At 45.5% G+C, this 22,536-nt stretch overlaps 1 protein-coding gene across 2 annotated transcripts in view; it reads right to left on the bottom strand.

The window, feature by feature from the left end:
- Positions 1–1,126: 1,126 nt before the first annotated feature.
- LOC144826381 (uncharacterized) overlaps positions 1,127–22,536 on the bottom strand; it is a 190,747-nt gene continuing 169,337 nt past the window's right edge. For both annotated transcript variants that reach the window (XM_078684709.1, XM_078684710.1), the window contains one exon: positions 1,127–3,501. In XM_078684709.1, coding sequence (XP_078540835.1) covers positions 2,345–3,501 — 1,157 coding nt within the window. In that variant the 3' untranslated portion in view covers positions 1,127–2,344. The remainder of the gene's footprint in view (positions 3,502–22,536) is intronic.

Here is a 22,536-nt window from a genome sequence, read left to right as displayed (position 1 = left end):
ATCGGACATTGGGCGCAGGGTAAATCAAGCAGACACTGATTTGCTCACGTTGTCACATGAGGTCAGTGAAGCTGAATGCTGCGCCAGCCCACTATGGGTGAAGTTGTTACACTGTAGCCCCTAAAGCCAGCCCGAATCTAGCTGAGCCAACCCCCAAGTCTGCGAAGCAGGGATGACCGCGCTGTGTCAGCTTTCTGTAAGTGGTGCTAATTACCAGCTGGTAGTGGGCTTGACATCGGAGGAGGATTTATAAATGCGTGACTTTGCATTTCAGTGCGGTGATGATGACCACCACACTAAAATGCATTAGTCTAAGCCTGACTCGTGGTACTTGGAGGGCTGCAAAAGGCATGCAAGAAATGCAGCAGGAGATAAAACTCATGGAAGGAATGTTCTGTGATTGGCTAAGGGTAGGACACAACAATGCATTAGTCTAAGCCTGACTCGTGGTACTTGGAGGGCTGCAAAAGGCATGCAAGAAATGCAGCAGGAGATAAAACTCATGGAAGGAATGTTCTGTGATTGGCTAAGGGTAGGACACAACAATGCATTAGTCTAAGCCTGACTCGTGGTACTTGGAGGGCTGCAAAAGGCATGCAAGAAATGCAGCAGGAGATAAAACTCATGGAAGGAATGTTCTGTGATTGGCTAAGGGTAGGACACAACAATGCATTAGTCTAAGCCTGACTCGTGGTACTTGGAGGGCTGCAAAAGGCATGCAAGAAATGCAGCAGGAGATAAAACTCATGGAAGGAATGTTCTGTGATTGGCTAAGGGTAGGACACAACAATGCATTAGTCTAAGCCTGACTCGTGGTACTTGGAGGGCTGCAAAAGGCATGCAAGAAATGCAGCAGGAGATAAAACTCATGGAAGGAATGTTCTGTGATTGGCTAAGGGTAGGACACAACAATGCATTAGTCTAAGCCTGACTCGTGGTACTTGGAGGGCTGCAAAAGGCATGCAAGAAATGCAGCAGGAGATAAAACTCATGGAAGGAATGTTCTGTGAGTGGCTAAGGATAGGACACAACAATGCATTATGGTGCAATCTTGAATAACACAGACACCTCTCAGGGATTCAGCATTCTCATGTGACACGTGAAAGTAAAGGACACATTGTTACATTAAAAGACTTTTAATGGAGAATATGCTTTTGAATACTGTATCCTTTTCATGTTTGTTGTATGTTGCAAGCCTGCCTTAAGACCTTCATGTGGGGCTATATGTGTAGAAATACACTCTCTTTTCACTTTATTAAGCAAATGTTTGAGTGATATTTCTACTGGCATTTGTCGCTGCACCCACATCTGCAGTTGGGTTCTTGGCAGACATAGCCTTGGCTGCAGCGCACAAAGAAAAAGAATTAGAGGGAACATTGTCTGCCACTGTCGGGTTTTCATCACTGAGGCTGCTTCTCCTCTGCGTAAGCACTCATAAGCCTGCCCTTGTTGATTGTTGTTAAGAGATCCTTGCAGTGTGCACTATGGTTGTAGGGTTCATTGGTCCAGTTTCTTGAACTGTTGCTTGTATTGTTTACTCTGTTGTACTGTTCCTACGGGAAACACCGTTTACAATGCTGTTTCCTCAACGCATGGCTTCACGACACGGTTGTTACAACGACCGCGTTGTTACCACGCGTGCCATTACATCGCAAGTCGTATCAACAACTTGCTGTAGGGGGCGTGCCACACATGGGAATTTAAATTGAACACCTACCCTGCTGTTGCACAAACTCGAGTAGGAATAGTAATTAATACTATTCCTAAGTGCAGCGCGCCCGCTGCAGCAAGTCGTTGATACGACTTACGATGTAATGGCACGCGTGGTAACAATGCGGTCGTTGTAACAACCGCATTGTAAAGGCATGCATTGTGAATGTATGCGTTGAAACGTCATACATTTGTTCCTACATTTATTGGAGGGATGTCAGTCCTGCTTCTATCTTGTAGAATGCATTTGCAAATGTACCAATAGAATACATTCTGTGCATTTGGGTCTTTTGATATTAGATATGTAAGTAGTTTTATGATTGTGAGTTGGGAGGCAATATATTTTTCTGCTATTAGAAGGCTCCTATTATGATAGTGCTATTTTACACAAATTAGCTAAGGAGCGTGTCAGTTTCTGTTGTTCCGTGCATATAACTCATATTTACGGTTTTCTGTGAGACTGGTAATTCATAAGCAGTAAAACAGACAGGAACCTCAAGTTCACTTATACCTTGTGCTACAAATTGGTTATTTCTCTGTCTTTGTTTAGTGTGATAGCAGCTTCTTCCTGTCACTCATGGTATTATTACACTGCCCTTTGGAAGAGTTCTTTGACATTTTAAAGTGCCATTGTTCATCCTGAATGTGTTTCATAGTGCTTAGAAAGGCTTGACTTTTGACTGAAGCTTTTATGACATTCCGAGCACCGAAAAGGTTTTTCTCCTGTGTGAACACGATAGTGCACACTAAGATAAGATTTATAACTGAATTTTTTCAGACACTCACTACATTCATATGGCCTTTCTCCAGAATGTGTCCTCTGATGAGTAGTGAGATTACACTTTTGACTAAACACTTTCTTGCATTCGGTACATTGATAAGGTGCCTTCTTCTGCGATACCAACTCTATTGTGGGCGTTTCACCGTTCACAGACTGGGCCATATGGCTGTCCCTGCCACTACCAGTTGTTTCACATTCAGTATGTGTTCTTTGATGACTTTTTAAAACATCCTTCCTACTAAAGGTCTCCTTACATCCAGTGCATTGAAAAGGTTTTTCTCCTGTATGTCTTTTCTCATGTTTGCAAAGAGTGTCTTTCCGGCTAAAACATTTCTCACATTCGGTGCATTTATATGGTCTCTCCCCTGTATGTGTTCTCAGATGCACAATGAGATCTTTTTTCATAATAAATCTTTTCTCACACTCTGTACACTGATGTGGTTTTTCACCTGTGTGTGTTCTTTGGTGGTTCATGAAATTTGACTTGAGACTGAAGCGTTTCCCACACTCAGTACATTTATATGGTTTTTCACCTGTGTGTACTCTGTGGTGTGAAATAAGGTTCGCTCTCTGATAAAAGGTTCTCTCACATTCAGTGCACTGATAGGCTCTTTTTAGCACATGCTCTTGCTGGTGTGACAATTGAAGTCTCTTTTTAATTGTGCTGTCTTTGCATTTCGTGCATGAAAGTGAATGACTGTTTTGTTGTGCAGTTGGTCCATATCTCAACAGTACAGTATCTCCCTGGACACTCTCGCTTTCATATCCATCATTTAGGTTTGAACATCCATGATGTGAAATAGAAAGTACTGAATTAATGGCCCCATTTCCACACTGAACAGAAGGCTCTGCTGCTTGTGTCAGGTTTGGACTTCTTGTGGCGTTTTCCTTCCCAGTACTTTGCAGTAACTTGACTCTGGCTACTCCGGATAAACATCTGTCTTGGGGAAGCCACGCAATACAGACGACTGGATCGACAATGTGTCCTTTTCTATTCTTGGCCACACCACCTGTGGGATTAATGTGAAGGTATTCAATCAGTTTCCTGTGTTAGTTCATCAATCCATCAACCTCTACTTTATTGTATGTACTTTTAAAACAATTACATCATTTAACATCAACCATCTTCCAAACTTGACCGATTTGTTAGCCTGTTCAAAAATCTTAGTTAAATCCTCGATAGAGTTTCACCAAGCACCATGGTTTAATTATAATATGAAGCCAACAAGCAGCCAATCAGAGAATTGAAACGCGATGTTGATAGAGAACTAGGGGGCTTCTTTCGAGTTTGGCACGCCGGGCAGTCTGCTAGAAACCTCAAAGAGTGCCCTGTCCATGACACGTGTGGTCCATGCACTTTATTTAGAGACTGGGGAGCCCACAGCTTTCCAGAAACAGAACCTATGCTGGTGCAGCCAGCTGAAACCTTTGATCATTAATGTTTCCAGTTCGGTACTTCCAGAGAAGGCACTGTGGTGCGAACAAGTAAAGAAAGAAATGACCCCGACATGGTGGGAGAAAACTCGAAGTATGTCTCGTCCTTTGTTTTTCAAAAACAAACTCCTGCTTTGGGAGATTGTTTTTGGAATAAAAGCAGATTGCTGTGCAGGCGCACTTAATGCGACACCTCCCCAGAAAAGCTTCAGTACCTTCTGTGGAGCCATCGCATTGTTGGGTCAAAGCAGCTCAACTCAACACATAGAAATCTCTGCAGCAAAGAGATCACCAAATATAGCACGCAGTACTCTGCCAAGGACGCAGACTGCATCCCTCCACTTATCTAACGTAACGGAGTGGAGCTCTCAAACCTATATGAGCCACAAAATATCAAGGGCTTCATTTATGAGGCCGTGAGTCACTTTTACGCTGCCGGTGCGTCACTTTTTGTGACGCACCAGCAGCGTAAAAAATGTGCCTTGTGGCACCATATTTACAAAGTGACGCATCTAGATGCATCACGTTGTAAACCCCCTGCGCTATATTATACCTGCGCCAGGTATAATGTATGCAAGAAAGGGTCATAGAAGTGACGCAGTTAAATCTATAAGATTTCACTGCGCCACTTCTAGGACGCAAATGCATCGATTTCTTATGCCTGCCTCACAGCAGGCATACGACTGACGCAGGCCTTTTCACATGGGGCTTGCTGGCGTTGCTTCACTTTTGTGACACACTCCAGCAATGCGTCACTTTTGCGCCATACAGATACTTCAGAAATACTGACATATTTGTAACTCCTTGCGACATGATGCGTCATACAGTAAATATGACGCATCCATCATGTCGCAAGGAGTGCGCACTGAGAAGTGACGCATCGCTGCTTTCACGCAGCGATGAGTCACTTCTCATAAATGAGGCCCCAAATCTCTTAGCGAATTGTGAGAAAGTGGATTATTAGTTAGGGTAGATGGTGTCCACCACAGGTAATAATGTCAATATTGTTGTTGGGTTCAGTAAACCTTTCAGTATTTCGAACCTGAGCTCAACTCCTGACCACTATGGTACAAAGCAAACATGATTAACATAAGAAAATGTATAAAGTACCAAACAAGTTACAATAAAAACCCCACTCCAGTTTATAAAATAAAAAATAATGTAATGAACAAAATTATGAAAAAACAACAACAACAAAACTCCAGTAAGGGAAACAAGAGATATGATTTTTTTGAACTTTTATATAAAAATAGCTCTAAAAAGTGTTAAGTGACAACAGTGGTCATCTGTTTGAGCTTGACTCGGACCTAGACACAATTTAAGGCTGACTGCAATGGAGCATGGACCGGGTACCAGGTTTGTCCCACTCAGTAGATTTTACCATTTGACTTAGTCTCAATCCACAGTAGGGCAAGGCAGCTGGATTTGGCCAAGTTGGTCTCTACGGGCCTGGATAAGCATCGGACTCGGTCCGGGTGAAGCCGTTGACTTTTGGCGGGAAAGCTCAGAGAAGAAAACGAGTTACTTACCTGTAACTTCAGTTATCCAGTATTGTTATCTTTCATAGATTCACATGCTTAGAATCATCCCCGCCGACGAGGTGGGAGTCTCGCGGTACAAATAAAATATATACATAATAGTCATAAAACATTATACAATAGGCTACTATAGACAGTAAAGTCACTACATTAGCCAATCTTAGTCCTTTTGTAAACATAACCAAATCTGGAACATGGCCAATCAGGCTCCAGCACCCTCTTAGAACACTCCACAGAGAGGCAAACCCTCTGATTTTCGTACCAATAGTGACAGTCTGTATGTAATAGCAATAAGGGAAGCCTCTCCGGGGAGGAGGGTGGGTCGCTTGTGAATCTATGAAAGATAAAAATACTGGATAACTGAAGTTACAGGTAAGTAACTCATTTTCCTATCCAGTATTGGGGTATCTTTCATAGAGTCACATGCTTAGAATCAGAATAGTTAGCAGTAAAATCCTTTGTTGTATAGTGTATGGTGGGTATCATAAGAAACACAATAGATACCTAGTAATACCAATACAACAATGCAATATAACATTCTGACCCTAATAAGGGAAGAGATTAAATATACATATATATATGAAAAGCACAGTATCAAAACAGAAAAGAAACAATTCATCTTGTATATGTTAACATGTAATGACATAATCATCTCTTTATAGAGGCTTACCTTATTTAAAAAGGTTCCGCAACACTGCTTGACCCACAGCCGATTCAGCCTCGCCAGATCGAGACAGTAATGCCGTGCAAAAGTGTGCACATTTTTTCAGGTCACAGCACGGCAAATCTTCTCCAACGGTACTCTGACAAAAAGAGCAGTAGATGAGGACACTGCCCTTGTGGAGTGAGCCTTGGGTTTCACAGACAAAGGATGCCCAGCTTTAGTATGGCAGAATTGGATCGTAGATGCCATCCACCTTGCAATAGTGGATTTAGTAACAGCTGTCCCTGGCTTTTGACCACCATAAGAAATAAACAATTGGTCTGACTCTCTGATGGACACAGTACGTGAGATATAGAACTTAAGATGTCTTTTCAGCAGAGGAAGACGGATTGGGAAAGAAAGAACGCAGTATAACAGGCTCATTAAGATGGAATGTAGAGGGAACCTTCGGAATAAACGTTGGATTAGATCTGAGGAAAACAAAATCGTTGGTGAATTTCAAATAAGGTTGTTTAATAGTGAAAGCTTAGAATTCACTGGCTCTCCGAGCAGAGGTGAGTGCCACTTAAAGTGCCGTTTTCCAGGAGAGGTACTTGAGGTCAGCTTTGTGAACAGGCTCAAATGGATGCTTCATGAGCCGTTGTAACACCAGATTAAGCCTCCATTCTGGAGGAGGAGCTCTGATGGGTAGAAAGCTCTGAAAAGACCCTTTAGAAATTGTTTGATCAAGCGATTAGAGCATAGGGGTGCAGCTTCCGCAGAACATCTGCAGGTCGAAATGGCCGCTAAATGTAGCTTAACAGATGTAAACATCAGACCAGATTTAGATAATGAAAGAAGATAAGGCAGAACCTTACCTGGAGAACATCTTAAAGGATGAATAGCTTTGTCACTGCACCAAGAACAGGATTGTTTCCATATCAAAGCATAACTCTTTAGAGTAAGCGGAGCTCTTGCCCTTGAAAGTATATCTCTACAATCCTGAGGCAAATCTATCTCCTTGAATTCTGTGAATTCAGAAACCATGCATGAAGATTTAATTGGGCTGGATGAGGTTGAAGAATCTGGCCCTTGCTCAGTGATAACAGGGTCGGAACTGCAGGAAGGTGATATGGTCTGCGTTTGGACAGTAGGAGAAGCTTCGTGAACCAATGCTGAGGCGGCCATCACAGAGCAATGAAAATCATGCAGCATGGTTCCATTTTGAGTTTGCGCAGAAGTCTTGGAAGCAACGGAAAGGGGGGAAATACGTATGTAAAGATCCCTGTCCATCTCATCATAAAGGCACTCCCCCACGAGCCCTTCTCCGGTTCCCAACTGGCAAAGAATCGGCACTTTCGATTGTTTTTGGAGGCAAAGAGATCTAAATTTGGTCTGCCCCACATCCAAAATATGTGTTCCACAACTAATTGATCCAACTCCCATTCGTGACAGAACTTCAAAGTCCTGCTTAGAGTGTCCGCCAGACTGTTGTGAATTCCTGGCAAATGTTCCACATTTATCGTGATGTTGTGAGAAAGTAGCCATTCCCAAATGCTTTGAGCTTCTTGAGACAAAATGTGTTAACGGGTACCTCCTTGCTTGTTTAGGTAATGTATGCAAGTGGTGTTGTCGGTTCTGGTGAGAACTGTTGGCCCTTGAAGCCTTGGGAGAAAAGACTGCAACGCCAGGAAAATGGAGCGGACCACTTTCCTCTTATGCAAAGATCTTGAAGGTGTGCTCCCCCATCCTTCCAGGGAGGCAGCCGCAGTCAGGATGAATTCCGGCACAGAAGGAAGAAAAGTAAGCCTGGTTGAGACATTCTTGGAGCGCAGCCACCAAAGCAACGCTTCCCGCATAATTGGAGTTATTTTCACTAGGTCGTCGAACGACCCTGACATCTGCAGCCATTTACTGTCTAGTTCCTCCTGGATAGGCCTCATCCTTAGACGGGTGTGACGTACCAACAGTATTGCTGAGGATAGTATTCCCAGGAATGGTTTGATGATCCTCACAGAAGCGAACTGTCTTCTTTGGAGGTCTGATGCCAGAGAAATCAGACGTGATTGTCATTCTTTGGACAAGAATGCCTTGTCCTGGATAGTATCCAAGACTGCCCCAACAAATTGAATCCTTTGAGAAGGATGAAGAACTGATTTTTGGATGTTGAGGGACAGTCCAAGGGATTGAAATAGTTGAAGACATTTGGACGTTGCTCGAGAGGCCTGCCAAAAAGAAGGAGCCTGTATTAGCCATTCGTCTAGATAAGGGAAAAATTGTTTGCCTTGAAGTCTGAGGCGAGCTGCCACCGGGGCCAGGAATTTTGTAAAGACTCTTGGGGCTGAACGTAGACTGAAGGGGTGGGCTTTGAATTGAAATTGAGCACCTGCCACAGTGAAACGGAGACATTTCCGATGTTTGGGGTGAATGGGGTTGTGGAAGTATGCATCCTGGATATCCAATGTTGTCATGAAATCTGCATGGTCCAGAAGCTGAAGGATTTCTTGGAGCGTGACCATGCGAAAGGATTTATTTTGTAGAAATGTGTTCCGCTTTCTTAAATCCAGGGTAGGTCTCCATTCCCCTGATTTTTTTCTTTACTAGAAAAAAGTGGGAATAAAACCCCTTCCCCACTTGAGAGCGAGGCACTCTTTCTATCGCTCCTTTCGAGAGCATGGTTTTTGCTTCCTTCCTGAGAAGAGAAAGATGTGGTGGATGTTTCTTTAAAGGTGGGTGAGGTGGAGGGATGCTATCAAATTGCAGGGTGTGCCCAAATTTGACAATATCCAAGACCCACTTGTCGGTGGTCAATTGTTTCCAATTGTTGAGATGTCGGGATACATTCAGAATCCTGGAAATAAGGTGTGGCAGAGCTGCTGCAGGTGCTAGGAAGTCATCACTGTTTTCTAGCAGAATCCCTGCCCTGTTGGGGCTGTTGTCTTCTATTCTACTGTCTATAAGCGGCAGCCGGAGGGTTTCTGTAGGACTGCTGCTTCCCTGATAGCCTTGGGAAAGGTATCTTTGATAGCCACCACGAAAGGAATAAGATCCTCTGCCCCTGAATTCCCGAAAAGGAGCCTTCCTATATTGTAAGGTGCCAATGGCTCTGGCAGTGTCAGTATCTTTTTTGATATCTTGCAGAGCCTCATCTATGCCTGCCAAAGAGCGCATCTCCATCGAATGGCATGTCCAAAATCTTTGTTTGGACTTCAGGGCGAAAGGTGGTAGATTTCAACCATCCCTGACGTCTGAGGACTGCCGCTCCAGCTAGTTGATGAACACCTAAGGAGGCTAGGTCCATAGATATATCAATTATTTTGGATGCAGCCCTTTCTCCTTCAAGGAGAATTTTCCTTGCCTCCTGCTTCTTTTCATCAGGTAAGAAATCGAGATATGGTGCAATGTCCGACCATAGTTGGCGGTCATATCTCCCTAGAATTGCCAGGGAGTTTGCGGCACCAACTGAAGCACCCGCCATGGTGGTGAATCGCTTACCGATGTTATCAAGGCACATCCCATCCTTATCCAGCTGTGCTGTTTTAGGAATGGATGGATTCCGAGATTTACGTTGAGCAGCCTGTGAAATAACGGAATCTGGTCTAGGATGACCGGACAGGCAAGCAGGAGAATTATCTGATGCTTTGTATTTTTTATCGATTCTAGGAAAAATCGCAGGCACTGAAAACTGATTTTTCATTTAGTTCCTTCTTCCCAGATATGATCTATTATAGCGATAGAACGGACGGACTTCCTACTCTGATCTTTAAAATCGTAAAGGAAACAAACTGTTTGCTTCACAGATGCGGGAAGGTGAAACCGGGATGCTGCCCTCTCCATAATTGCATGAAAACCTCCAATATCTTCAGGAGGGGAATCTACTGCTTGAGGAACTGGCGAAGATGGCCAAGAAATGCGGGTGGAAGATGTCGGCGCGAAACAGAAGAGGGAGCCCCGGGAGGCCGCACATCAGGTAAGTGCTTTTAATTTACTTTTGCACTATTTTTTAAATCAAATTAGGCATGTAGAAGTGGGCGGGAGGGAGGCGGGTGGCGCGTAGTGGGGCTTCGTGAAGTGTGTGGGTTGGCGAGCGCTTCCTGCCCACTTCACGAAGCTTCGCGTAGCCCCACTACGCACACTACGCCCACCCCTACTTTTTTCGACGTCAAAGGAATCCTGATAGACTCAGGATTCGTTTTTTGTTGTTTTGCGGCAGTTTTCAGTGAAATCTTCCTTTTACACCAGGCTTCTCCTCTAAAGAGAATGAAAGCTTCTCTTTCCTAGAGGTAGAGTGACCAGTCTCAGAGTGAGGCTTCTTCAAGGTCTTACTCTGTCGCTCAGGGGATCATCAGATATATCCCTCTTCTTGGTTAGAAGGGTGGACACCTGAGAACTAACACTGCCATCATCTCCTGAAACGACATCAGATGTAGTTTTCAACTTTTCAAGCCAAACCAGCAATCTTCCTTCTCTGTCTTTCAAAGTCTTGGCAGGAAATGTGCTACAAATTCTGCAGTCTTTAACTTTGTGAGCCGGATAAAGACAGTAAATACATTCTTTGTGGGGATCTTCAAAATGTACTCTCTTCTTCCCATATGAAGAACAAGGTGAAAGGAAAATGCTACTTACCAGTATGCATCTGTTGTTGCCATGTAGAGCTGCAGAGTTGTACACTTAGCATTAGATCGCCACCTGGTGTTGGGCTCCGAAGATTGCATGTTGTTGTCATCTTGGAAGAAGTCTTTCGTAGTCACGAGATAGGTGACTCCTCCCTTGGACAATAGTGCGCATGGGCATCGGCTCCATCCTTAGATTGTTTTTTGCCACGATGGGAAATGATGGAGTCAGTAGAAGTAAAGAAAAAGATGTCCATGCATGTGCATCTAAGTAAGATAAAACTGGAACAGATACAAGTCCCGGGGAGGCGGGAGGGCATGTACAACTCTGCAGCTCTACATGCCAAGAACAGATGCATACTGGTAAGTAGCATTTTCCATTCGAGGCATATGAGCTGCAGATTGTACACTTAGCATCGATTGTGCAGCAGTGTCTCCCCTAGCGGTGGTCACCTGTATCCGTTGCAGTGGTTTCAAAGAGAGTTTTAAGGACAGCTTGGCCTGCTGCAGCTTGCTGCTTGGCTTGCACATCAACACAGTAGTGTTTAGTGACGGTGTGTACGGTAGACCATGTTGCTGCTTTGCATATGTCCTCCAGGGGGATGTTTCCTAAGAAAGCCATAGAGGCTCCTAGTTTGCGTGTTGAGTGCACTCTAGGAGGATCTGTTAATGTACGTTTTGCTTTTTGATAGCATATTTGTATACATTTTACAATCCACCTTGCAATCCCACCTTTAGAGATGGGGTTGCCTTTATGCGGTGGAGAGAAAGACACAAACAGTTGTTTTGTTTTTCGAAAAGACTTAGTCCTATCTATATAGTAGAGAAGAGCTCTTTTAACATCTAATAAGTGTAGAGCCGTTTCTGCCACAGAGTCTGGGTTTTGGAAAAACACAGGTAACTTGATGGATTGGTTTAAATGAAAAGGAGTTATGACTTTTGGAAGGAATTTTGGATTAGTTCTTAAAACCACTTTGTTACGATGTAGTTGTAAAAATGGTTCTTGTATTGTAAATGCTTGTATCTCACTTACTCTTCTAAGAGAGGTAATAGCAATAAGGAAAGCTGTTTTCCATGTGAGGAATTGCAGTTCACATTTATGTAGAGGCTCAAAAGGGGATCCCATGAGCCTTGTAAGAACAAAGTTTAGGTTCCATACTGGAGAAGGTGGCAACCTGGGAGGGATGAATCTCTTTAATCCTTCCATAAATGCTTTAATTGCAGGCACTCTGAAAAGAGACAAATGTTGTCTATTTTGTAAATATGCTGCAATTTCTGCAAGGTGCAGGCGTATGGATGAATATGCCAAGTTACACCTTTGTAAATGTAAAAGGTAACACATGATATTCTGGATGGAAGCATCCAGGGGATCAATTTGGTTATTGTTGCAGTAAATGGCAAATCTCTTTCATTTAGCAGCATAGCAAGCTCTGGTAGTAGGTCTCCTGGCCTATTTAATATTGTTCATACAGTCTGGTGGTAGGTTAAGATAATCAAACTCTAAGACTTCAGAGCCAGATCGCCAAATTCAGTTGATATGGGTCTGCATGTCGGATGTCTCCATGGTTCTGTGTTAGCAGGGATGGAGTCAGTCGCAGCTTTTGGTGTGGAACTAGAGATAGTTCTAGCAGTGTGGTGAACCACGGTTGGCGTGCCCATGTGGGAGCTACTAGGATTACTTTGAGAGACTGTTGTCTGAGTTTTCGTACTACTAATGGTATTAGTGGTAGTGGCGGAAAAGAGTACGCAAATCTGCTTGACCAGTACATCCTTATCGCATTGCCCTTGGACAGCGGGTGTGGAAACCTGGCGGCGAAGGTTGGGCATTTTGCGTTTTCGTGTGTGGCGAACAGATCTATGTCTGGATGACCCCACTCGTGAAAAAATGGTTGAAAAACCTGCGGATGAAGTTCCCATTCGTGAATTTGTTGTGTCTGCCGACTCAACAGATCTGCTATCTGATTGTTAACTCCTGGAAGGAGCTCTGCCAACAGATATATGTTCTGTGGAATGGCCCATCTCCAAATGTTCTGTGCGTGCTGGGACAGTTGTAGAGAGTGTTTTCCCCCCTGTTTTTATATATAGTACATAGCTGACATGTTGTCCTTCCGGATCAAGACAGCTTTGTTCGGTACTTGTACTTGGAACGTTTTGAGAGCTAAGAATATTGCTAGCAGCTCTAGGTGGTTGATATGGAACAATTTTCATTGACTGTTCCATTGTCCTTGAGTTGTATGATGTAGGAGATGAGCTCCCCACCCTGTGAGGGATGCGTCTGCTGTGAGCACTAGTTGTGGAACAGGTTCGAGGAACGGCCGCCCTTTCGTCAAGTTTTTGGTGTTCCACCACTGCAGAGAGCGATGTGTGCTGCTGTCCACCAACACCAGGTCTGTTAGTTGCCCTTGAGCCTGGTTCCACTGTTGTGCTAGACATTCCTGTAACGGACGCATTTGCAGTCTTGCATATGGTACTATGAAGATGCAAGATGCCATCATGCCTATTAGTCTCATGAACACTCTGGCTTCCAGAGATTGTTGTTGTTGAAAAACTGTGACTAAGGCTTGAATGCTCTGTATCCATGCTGGACTGGGATACGCTAGAGCTGTAGACGTGTTTATTGTAGCCCCTAGATACTGATATATATGAGAGGGTTGCAGGTGCGACTTGGTGTAGTTGATTGTGAACCCTAAGTCGTGCAATGTTTGAATTGTGTGATGTGTGTGTTGAACACATTGATTGAATGACTTGGCTTTTATGAGCCAATCGTCTAGATAAGGGAACACATGTATTTGTTGTCTCCTGAGATGTGCCGCTACTACTGCCAGGCACTTTGTGAATACTCGTGGTGCTGTTGTCACTCCGAATGGAAGGACTTTGAACTGGTAATGTTGTCCTTCTAGTACAAACCTTAGATACTTCCTGTGAGCAGGATGTATAGGAATGTGGATGTAGGCGTCCTTTAGGTCTAGTGTTGTAAGGAAATCGCCTTGTTGCAGTAGTGGGAGCACTTGTTGTAAAGTGATCATATGAAAATGATCTATTTGTATGTAATGATTGAGGGGCCTGAGGTCGAGAATTGGTCTTAGTGTCCCGTCCTTCTTGGGAATTAGAAAGTACAGTGAGTAAACCCCTGTTCCTTGTTATTGTAAAGGAACTATTTGTATTGCGTCCTTTTGTAAAAGTGACAGAACTTCTTGTTTGAGCAGAGTAAGGTGTTCTGTAGACATTGGACGCTGCCTGGGTGGTATGTGTGGAGGGGTTGCTGTAAGTTCTAGGCAGTAGCCATACTGGATAATCTGTCTTACCCACTTGTCTGTTGTAATGGAGTTCCAGTCAGGCAGGAATTGCATTTATCTGCCCTGCACAGGAGTGGAATGCTGTTGGGGGAGCTGAGGGAAGTCACTGTTTTGTGGTGGAAGAGGTTCGATTACTGTTGTTACCCCGACCTCTTCCTTTGTTGTTATTCCCTCTATATCCTCCTCTAAAATATCCCTTGTTAGAGGATGTTTGTGTTAGATTTGAAGGATGTTGTATTGTCTGCACCGGTTTGTTTGGAGCCCCCTTTATAGAAGGAGCGACGAAAGGAACCTCTAGTTTGTGTGGACTGTAGAGCTCCCATAGGCTTGGAAGTGTCGGTATCCTTCTTCATTTTTTCAAGTGGTGTGTCTACTTCTGGTCCAAACAATTGGTTTTGATTAAATGGTTGATTGAAAAGGGTAGTTTGCACTTCCTGTTTAAACCCTGAAATGCGTAGCCACGCATGTCTTCTAAGTACGACACTAGTATTTACAGCTCTAGATGCAGTGTCTGCGACATCTAGTGCGCACTTGATTGAGGCGTTAGAAATGAGCTTGCCTTTTTGTATACGATCATTTGCCTGTGCCTTATATTGGTCAGGTAGCTGTTCTAGCAGTTTCTCTAACTGATCATAATGAGCCCTATCATATCGGGAAAGGAGGGCTTGTGTATTAGCTATACGCCATATGTTGGTAGCTTGCGCAGCTATTCTTTTGCCTGAGGCATCTATGACCTTGGATTCTTCAAGTGGGGGTGCCTCACATGAAGTTTGTGAGTTTGCTCTTTTCCTAGCATGGGACACAACTAGTGAATCTAATGGTAGTTGTCCTTTAATGTAGGCTGGATCTGCGGGTGCAGGCCTATATTTTTTCTCAATTCTAGGGTTTGAAATCCTAGTACGTACAGGGTCTTTGAAAATTTCTGGAGCATGTTTGAAGACCCCTTTAATCATAGGAAGAATTTGAACAGATCTCTGTGATTTTTCGAATGTGTCTAATAGAAAATCTTCCTCTGCCTCATCAGAATGCACAGTGACCCCATGGTAAATGGCAGCTCTGTTCAATAGGTGCCAAAAGACTATGTTATCTTCTGGGGGAGAAGGTTTTGATGGGTATGACTGTGGGTCAGGAATATCTGTTATATCCTGTGGGTTTGGGTACTCCCAGACTGTGTCATCTGTAGGGTAAGGGAAGGGCTCATCTGTGTCTATCCCTCCTACTACACTATACTCATCATCATTTTGAGGTGAGTGTGGTGATAAAAGAGGAGAATGAGAAGGAGACATCTGTGGTAAGTTGTTAAGAGGAGCAGGAGATGAAGAAGGAAGTATAGGTGAAGAAGGGTGCATAGGGGATGTGGCAGAGTCCTTCTTCCGAGCAGGAACCACAGGTGTGGATGTTTCATCTGCTTTCCTTTTCTTGTGTGGTGTAGTAGACACATGACCTGTGTTTGGGTCAATGTAGATCTTTTTTTGCAGAGGATCTGGCTGGAAAAGTTCTTCTCCTTGTGAAACCTGTGTCGGCGCCGATTTCTTCGGTACCGGTCGAGGTTGCTGCTTGTCTTTAGCCTTGGGAGTTGTTACAGTGTCCTTTGGCATAGTTTTCGGCACAGAAGGTGTTGTTTTCGGTGTCGTAGGCTATTTTGAGGTCTTGGACGCGTCGGAATCAGGTCTTGTCGGTTTCGACGTCTTCAGTGTGGAAGCTATCTCGTCGGCTTCGAGGCGTCGGAAGCTGGCTTAGTAACATTGTCTTTAGAAGTCGACGGTTTCGGAGCAGAGACTTCTTTTGGTTTTGGTGCCGAGGGAGCTGGTGGGATCGGCACGTGCGGCTTGCTCGGTACCGAGCTACCGGAAGGCTTAGTTACTTTCTTCGGAGCCGGGCTCGATGGCAGGGCTGTCAAAACGGTTTTTCGGTCAAGACTGGGCCCCGGAGGCGGAGTGTTGACCTTTGCCTTCGATCTGGGTGCTGTGTGTGGTGCATGGGCTGACCCGATGATATGGAGTCATCTGAGTCGTCTGCCTCTGATTCGATTTGGAGATCATCGGAATCTTCTTCGGGAACGAGCAGAACCTCCTCGTCGAAGATATCCACCGGTTCCGGAGCTGATCTCTGCATGTCGTGTCGACGGGCCCTCCGATCTCTAATGGTTTTCTTGGATCGAAAGGACACGCAGGCTGTACAGCTGGATTCGTAGTGTTCTGGCGATAAGCACAGGTTGCAGAGCTCGTGGTGCTTGAATGGCGTCCTTTCCATGAGGTGTAGGCCTCACGGCCCGCGTCGACGACCGGAATCGAGCTGATGGAATCCAAACAATGTTAGTTGGTATTGAAATTAGTTTGGAAAGTTTTAGGACGTTTTTTGCGCTTCGAAGTGCTTGAAAAGTCTATTTTCTAGCCGGAGCGGAAAACTTTCATCCGAACCCAGTGGCGGAAAAAAACAATCTAAGCATGGAGCCCATGCCCATGCGCACTATTGTCCAAGGGAGGAGTCACCTATCTCATGACTACAAAGACTTCTTTCAAGAAGACAACAACATGCAATCATCCATGCCCAACACCAGGTGGCGATCTAATGCTAAGTGTACAATCTGCAGCTCAAATGCCTCGAACATAAGCTTTATCATAGCTACTCACAAAGTTCAAGCAAAAGTGAAGAAAACTGAGCATAGCTCAGTGCGACTCAGTATCATATGACGTGCAGTAGAAAATCTGAGGGTTTGCCTCTCTGTGGAGTGTTCTAAGAGGGTGCCCGAGCCTTATTGGCTGTGCACCAGATTTGGTTCTTTTTACAAAAGGACTAAGATAGGCCAATGTAGTGACTTTACTGTCCATAGTAGCCTATTGTATAATGTTTTATGACTACTGTGTTAATATTTTATTTGTACCGCGATACTCCCACCTCGTCGGCTGGAATGATTCTAAGCATGTGAATCTATGAAAGATACCCCCATACTGGATAAGGAGAACTTCCAAATTCGTGGTCAACAGAGGTCCCTTGCCAAGTGGATAATTTTGGTGCCTTTGCCTGCTGAAGATTCCAATGTTCGGACTTAGTGCCGGATTTATATGTTGGCGGGAGAAGAATATTCCCGCCCCGCCAACATAGAGGTCAGCCACCTAATTTAATTGTGTGTGGACATTGTTTGACCATGGCAGAGACAACTCTGTCTCTACCATGGCAAAGCTTCTCCAATGGCCCTAGGGTGTAAGGGCCATTGGAGAATTAGGTACATGTCCACCCACTCAATTAGGATGGGTGAACATGTAGTTATTTTTTCACTGTTGTTTACGCCAGGTAAACCTGGGTGGAAAGGAAAATTATCAACTTTATCATGCTCCCCCTTCCATGGGAGAGGACTCCCAAGGCGAGGGGAGCATTATATTTTTTCTTTATAAAAAAGAAAATACTGTTTCCGGATTTTCTTTTTGTAAAGGAAAAACAATTACGCTGTGTCCTGCTGCCACCACCCCATAGCATAGAGTAATATCCATTGCCAGGTAGCGCCACTACGGTTGTTCCTGACAACGTTTTTATAAACAACCACCTCCTTGGAGATCGTTTATAAGTTTATAAATCAGGCAGGCGGACTCCCCACCATGGCCACGGAGTAATTTGCTGTGTCTCCATAGCAGAATGGCTAATCGTCCACTTTAATTTAAATCAGACCCTTAAATAATCACTATTTTGGAGCTCCAGTGGGCAGTGCTACAAGCTGTAGTCGAACACGGCTAAACAAAGCCAGGAACCCTCTCTGTGATGTCCTGATGAAAATGATTTGTTATTATTTCAGAAAAGCTCTGTGCAGGAGCAACTTAATTCTTTCACCCAGCAGATATGCACCTTCCTAGGATTGACTTGGCAGATATGTTACAGTCCTCTAGATATCTTTGGAGTCAAAAGGCTTCTAAGTCCCAGGTTTTTCAGGATGAATGGAGCAGTACACTTTGACACAGCAAGTGTCCCAGGACCTTGGGAACAGTACTTGGGGTCGAGACTCACTCGAACAGAAGCCACCAGCAGGCCTTGTTGGAACTGGTTCGCAGTTCTCTTGGAGTCCAATTCTCCCATCCTAGGTACAAGTGGGGGAAGGTCTTGCCCTTCAGGTACCCTCACAGGTCTCAAAAGCAGGAGCAGTCATTCTTCTGTCTTCACTCCATGGCCGGTAAAACACAAACAATTACCTGGGGTAACTCTATCCAGTTTTGAAGCTGTTCCTATGTTTCCTACTATAAACAATCCCATAGAGCTCTTCTCTGCCCAAATCCAAGATGGTAAACCGTTCTCCCACTGTACAGAGCCTATGTGCCCAAACCAGAAGTGTGGCCAGGGAAATGAGAAACCCCCTCCTCTGTTGTCACTTCAAACCAGTGCAAGGGGCAGCTCCTCTCTCACTGGGAGTGGCACCTGCCTGACTGGGAGAAGAATATATGGCATTGCCCAGATATCAGCTACCACTGGCCTGTGACAGGGTAGGCCTCTTAGAAGCTGGTCAAGTTCCTTGCATAGCCGAGATGGTCATCCTGCCAGATTCGATTGCTTACTAAATTCCTCATACTCAGGAGGATCAACCTGATTGCACCACCTACCGTTGTACATTTTTCACTTGTAGTATTATACAGGAGTGTGATCTTCTGTTCCCCAATTCATATTGTGCCACAGGAACAGAAACACCTCCCCACAGTCAAGTGCTTTGTCCTGCTCAGGGAGCAGTTTACACACCTCATTAAGGGGGCTATTCAGCTGCCAGGTGGCAATTGGAGCTCATACCAATGGGCTTCGGGGAGGTTATGGGCAGGGAAAGGGTATTTTTCTAAAAGCCCCTTTTCCTTCATAGTTATCACAGATTTTACCATTAAATTGGATTTGAAAAAACTATTAAAAAGAGTCTTTAAATTATATTTCTAGCTATTTGCTAAACAAAGTTAGCATAATTAAAAGTAATAATGTAATCCTGTGCTTTCCTATGGAAAAAAAAAAAAAAAAAAAAAAAAAAAAAAAAACAAAAAAAAAAGCCTTACTACAGTTAAAATAGCTTTTGGGGTTTCTCACTGTAAACACATGGGTAACATTAAGGTTCAGATTTATTAAAATGTCACACAACGCAGCAAGACACCTTGGTGCGCTGCATTGAGAGACAGGAATGTGCCATATATATACTGTGTATTACTGCTCTCTGCTTGCACTGACACACTCATGACTGCCATGCGCCAACATAGGGACCCTTGCGTCAGGATGCAAGGGTGCCTGTGTTGCAGGCAGGATTGTTTTTGTTCAGGAAGGGACACCTTCCTGCACAAAAACAATCCTTAGATGCTTTTTCCTCTTTCTAATTGTTCTGCAGAATGCAGCACATTTAAAAAGAGAAAACAATGAGAAGAAATAAAGATATTTTTCCTTGTTGTTCTTCAGTCGGGAAGGCATACAATTTTTTATGACCTCGCGCATTAGTTATGCACACTCCCTTCGGATGGTAGAGCTCTTGGAGCGGGCTAGAGAGGGAGGGGGGGGAAGGGGGGTAAAGAAATACGGAGTGGTTAGGAGGGGCGCTGCTGTATACTTGCGGTTTTAGAAGGCGCGTTCGGGTCTATCGTCTCGCTACCTGTTGCGCCCGATCCTCAGCTTTCTTGTGAGTGCGCTGCTCTGCTCTTACCGAACCGGAAGCGGTTCGTGTTGCTTCCGGGTCGTTTTTAAGGGGCGGTGATTACGTTGCGCGAGGTAATTTTTAAAGGCACCCTAAATTGATCGTTTTGTTCGTGCCACCGCCGAGATCACTCACTGTACACGAACAGACATGCTGAGTGTGTCTCAGTCACTATGTGGCTTGAATGATTTTCACATCACGACGAGAAAAGATTAATAGGCACAGATACGCCGAGTCTACCTCAGTCACACATCACGACGAGTGACTCACAACGATTAATAGGTACAATCACTGCCAGAAGTAGCGCAAGAAGTCTACACAAATAAATTCAACATGAACCCACGATATTATGCTAATACATGCATGTCCCTTCACCTATAAGCATGCTATAGTTCGTTGCATGAGTAAAGAAAGCATAAGAGAGAGTTGACATTGCCATGATTGTAAAACGGTCTAGTAAAGTATTGCCATTTTTTAGTTGTTAAATATCTATCAATGGATAGAAATGTGAAGCAGACTTCTGCTTGGTGTGTGTCCCCCCCACATTCCCCTCCCTGTGTGTGTGTTGCAAACCTTGTGTTTACTCATTACAGGTACCATAAGACCTCCAAGACATAGGAACAGGTCAATAACTTTTTCTTTCACTTTTTGAACACCTTTTTATATACTCTTTCACGTTATTTCACTAACGGTCCTGATGAATGCCCGTAAGTCCTAGAACCCAGGCAACTGAGGCAGAAACATGTCGACCAACTTTTAACCACCCCCCACTACCCTTGATTCTTGATACTCTGAGTGCAACTACTACTCATTATTCAGTCAGCAAGATGCACTACCATAGAGTTTACCAGACCCAAAACCAGACAAAATAAAATTTCGAGTTCCTGGTTTTTGGGTTTTTTAACGAATTCCCTATCTCTGGCTCACTACTGCACCAACCTTGGCTAAGAACCTCCTGGTGGAGGCTGCATAACCTAATAGACCTAATGATTATGCACACACGTGATTCATAAGCGGAGAACCAAGATATACCGCTTCAGACACCACCATACCCATCACGTGCCTGAGGGTCTTTTTATTGGGACAACCTCCGTTCATCCTACGTACCTAAGGTTGAGCAGGACAAGTGATCCTTTCTCCTTTGATTAAAGTAACATACTAGTAGCCAGGAGCTGGCTGGGACATTAAGATACTGTAGCAATGCCAGCCCGCCTTTTCTGCCCGTAGCTCAGACTGTGGAAGCTCCTGGAACCTTCCGGAATAGGGGAGGGGTTTCACTTTGCCGCCTTAGAGAGTGGTCACCTGACCTAGAGGTATTTAGGGAAAGGAAGGAAACCTGTTTGCCAGTTGGAGCATCACTGGACCTGGGGGAACCTCTGCAGGAGTTTAGGCGGTAGGGCCTAGGGGGGGAACCTATACCACTGGAAGTGACTGTGCCTAGGCACTGCCTTCTAAGTTGAGTAAGGAACTCTACCAAACCCACTGATCTAGCCCAACGTTGGGGAACCCAGGGAACCACCTGCAGTGATCTAAGGGAACCATCCTGACTCTGACCCTCCAACTCAACCCCCCTTACTGACTATCCCCCAAGGAACTGCCTAAGATGGGCGCAGAAGCCATCAAGCGCCAAGAAGCACCTGTCTACGAAGAGGACTGCTGGGGGGTCAACCGGGTACCAGCGCTCCATCATCCACGCGCTCCCTGCTCGACCTGTGCCCCCTGTGCTGTCCTGCCACATTTGTTTTGCTAAACTGCCTGAACTGCCAGAGACTGCCTTCTAAGCGCTCTTCTGCTGTTTTCCCCCAGAGCACTGTGGCTCGAGAGACTCTCCTCGCCCAAAGCGCTGTGTTACCGAAGCGCTATTGCCAGAACCGCCTTTTTGTGCCCCCCATCGTGCTTTACCCCAGTACTGTACCTGTAAAGTGCTGCTTCAACCAAGCGCTGTGCCCCCCTCTGAAGTGCTGCCTGCTGGACTCACCACCGCAGCCCAGGTCCCGTCGGGGTGCCCCCGGTAGCGCTGGAGATCCGTGGAAGTGCCGCCGACATCACCGCTGCGGCCCAGGGTTGCTGGCGCTGCCCTGCGCCGACCGAGAGAGCCTCGGCGCCTGCCATCCCCGCCGCAGTCCCGGCGCTGGATTGAAAGGGACCCGCGGCTGCCTTCACTTGCGCGGCGGCCCACGGAGCCAGGAGAGGGCCGCCGCAGTGTAGCGGCAGGCCGCGCTAGGCCCCGAAGCCCGACACCACCACGTGACGGGGGCGCCGTCCACTTCACCGGCCACGCCAACCCCGCACACGGATTGGCTGCTGCAGCCCCACCCGCCGAAGGTGCGCCCGGATAAGTGGACGCCGCCGCACCTTCCCAGAAGCTGTGCCCTGATTGGCTCTAGACCCGTATGGAGTCCTAGAGGGCCGGAGCCATGCTGGGGCTGCAGGCTGCAGGGAGGCCTGCAATACCGATGAGGGGGCTCTGGAGAGAGAGTGCGGGCCCTCGTCTGATCACCGGACGCATCAGCCTGCACCACGCTGCAAGGGGCCCTTGGAGGCCCGAAGACCAAGGTAACTCCCCGGGGAGGAGAGCGGAAGGCCAGGGAGAAGAGCGGGGCCCCAAGGGAGCTGAAAGGGAGCCACGTGGCTGCCCCTCCCCTCGAGTGAAACTGTAGTTGGGCCCCGTTGGCCCCAGTTGTAGTAATGAGGCTTTCTGGACAGGACAAGAGCCCAAATTAAGAACCTGATGACTGTGTTGCAGCAAAATGCAACCCCTTGCTAGGGTACTGTACTCTATATACTGCCTGTAAGCAGGAGTTGAATGACCATACTGATGTGCCCTGCTCGAAGAGGTTCTATGGTTAATGGGTCTGGAATCCTGTTTTAGTGACCCTG

The sequence above is a fragment of the Lissotriton helveticus genome, chromosome 3_2 (genome assembly GCF_964261635.1).
Source record: "Lissotriton helveticus chromosome 3_2, aLisHel1.1, whole genome shotgun sequence".
In the NCBI taxonomy this organism is placed as follows: Eukaryota; Metazoa; Chordata; class Amphibia; order Caudata; family Salamandridae; genus Lissotriton; species Lissotriton helveticus.
The sequence above is the reverse complement of the archived record's forward strand: the minus strand, read 5'-3'. Positions and strand labels throughout refer to the sequence as shown.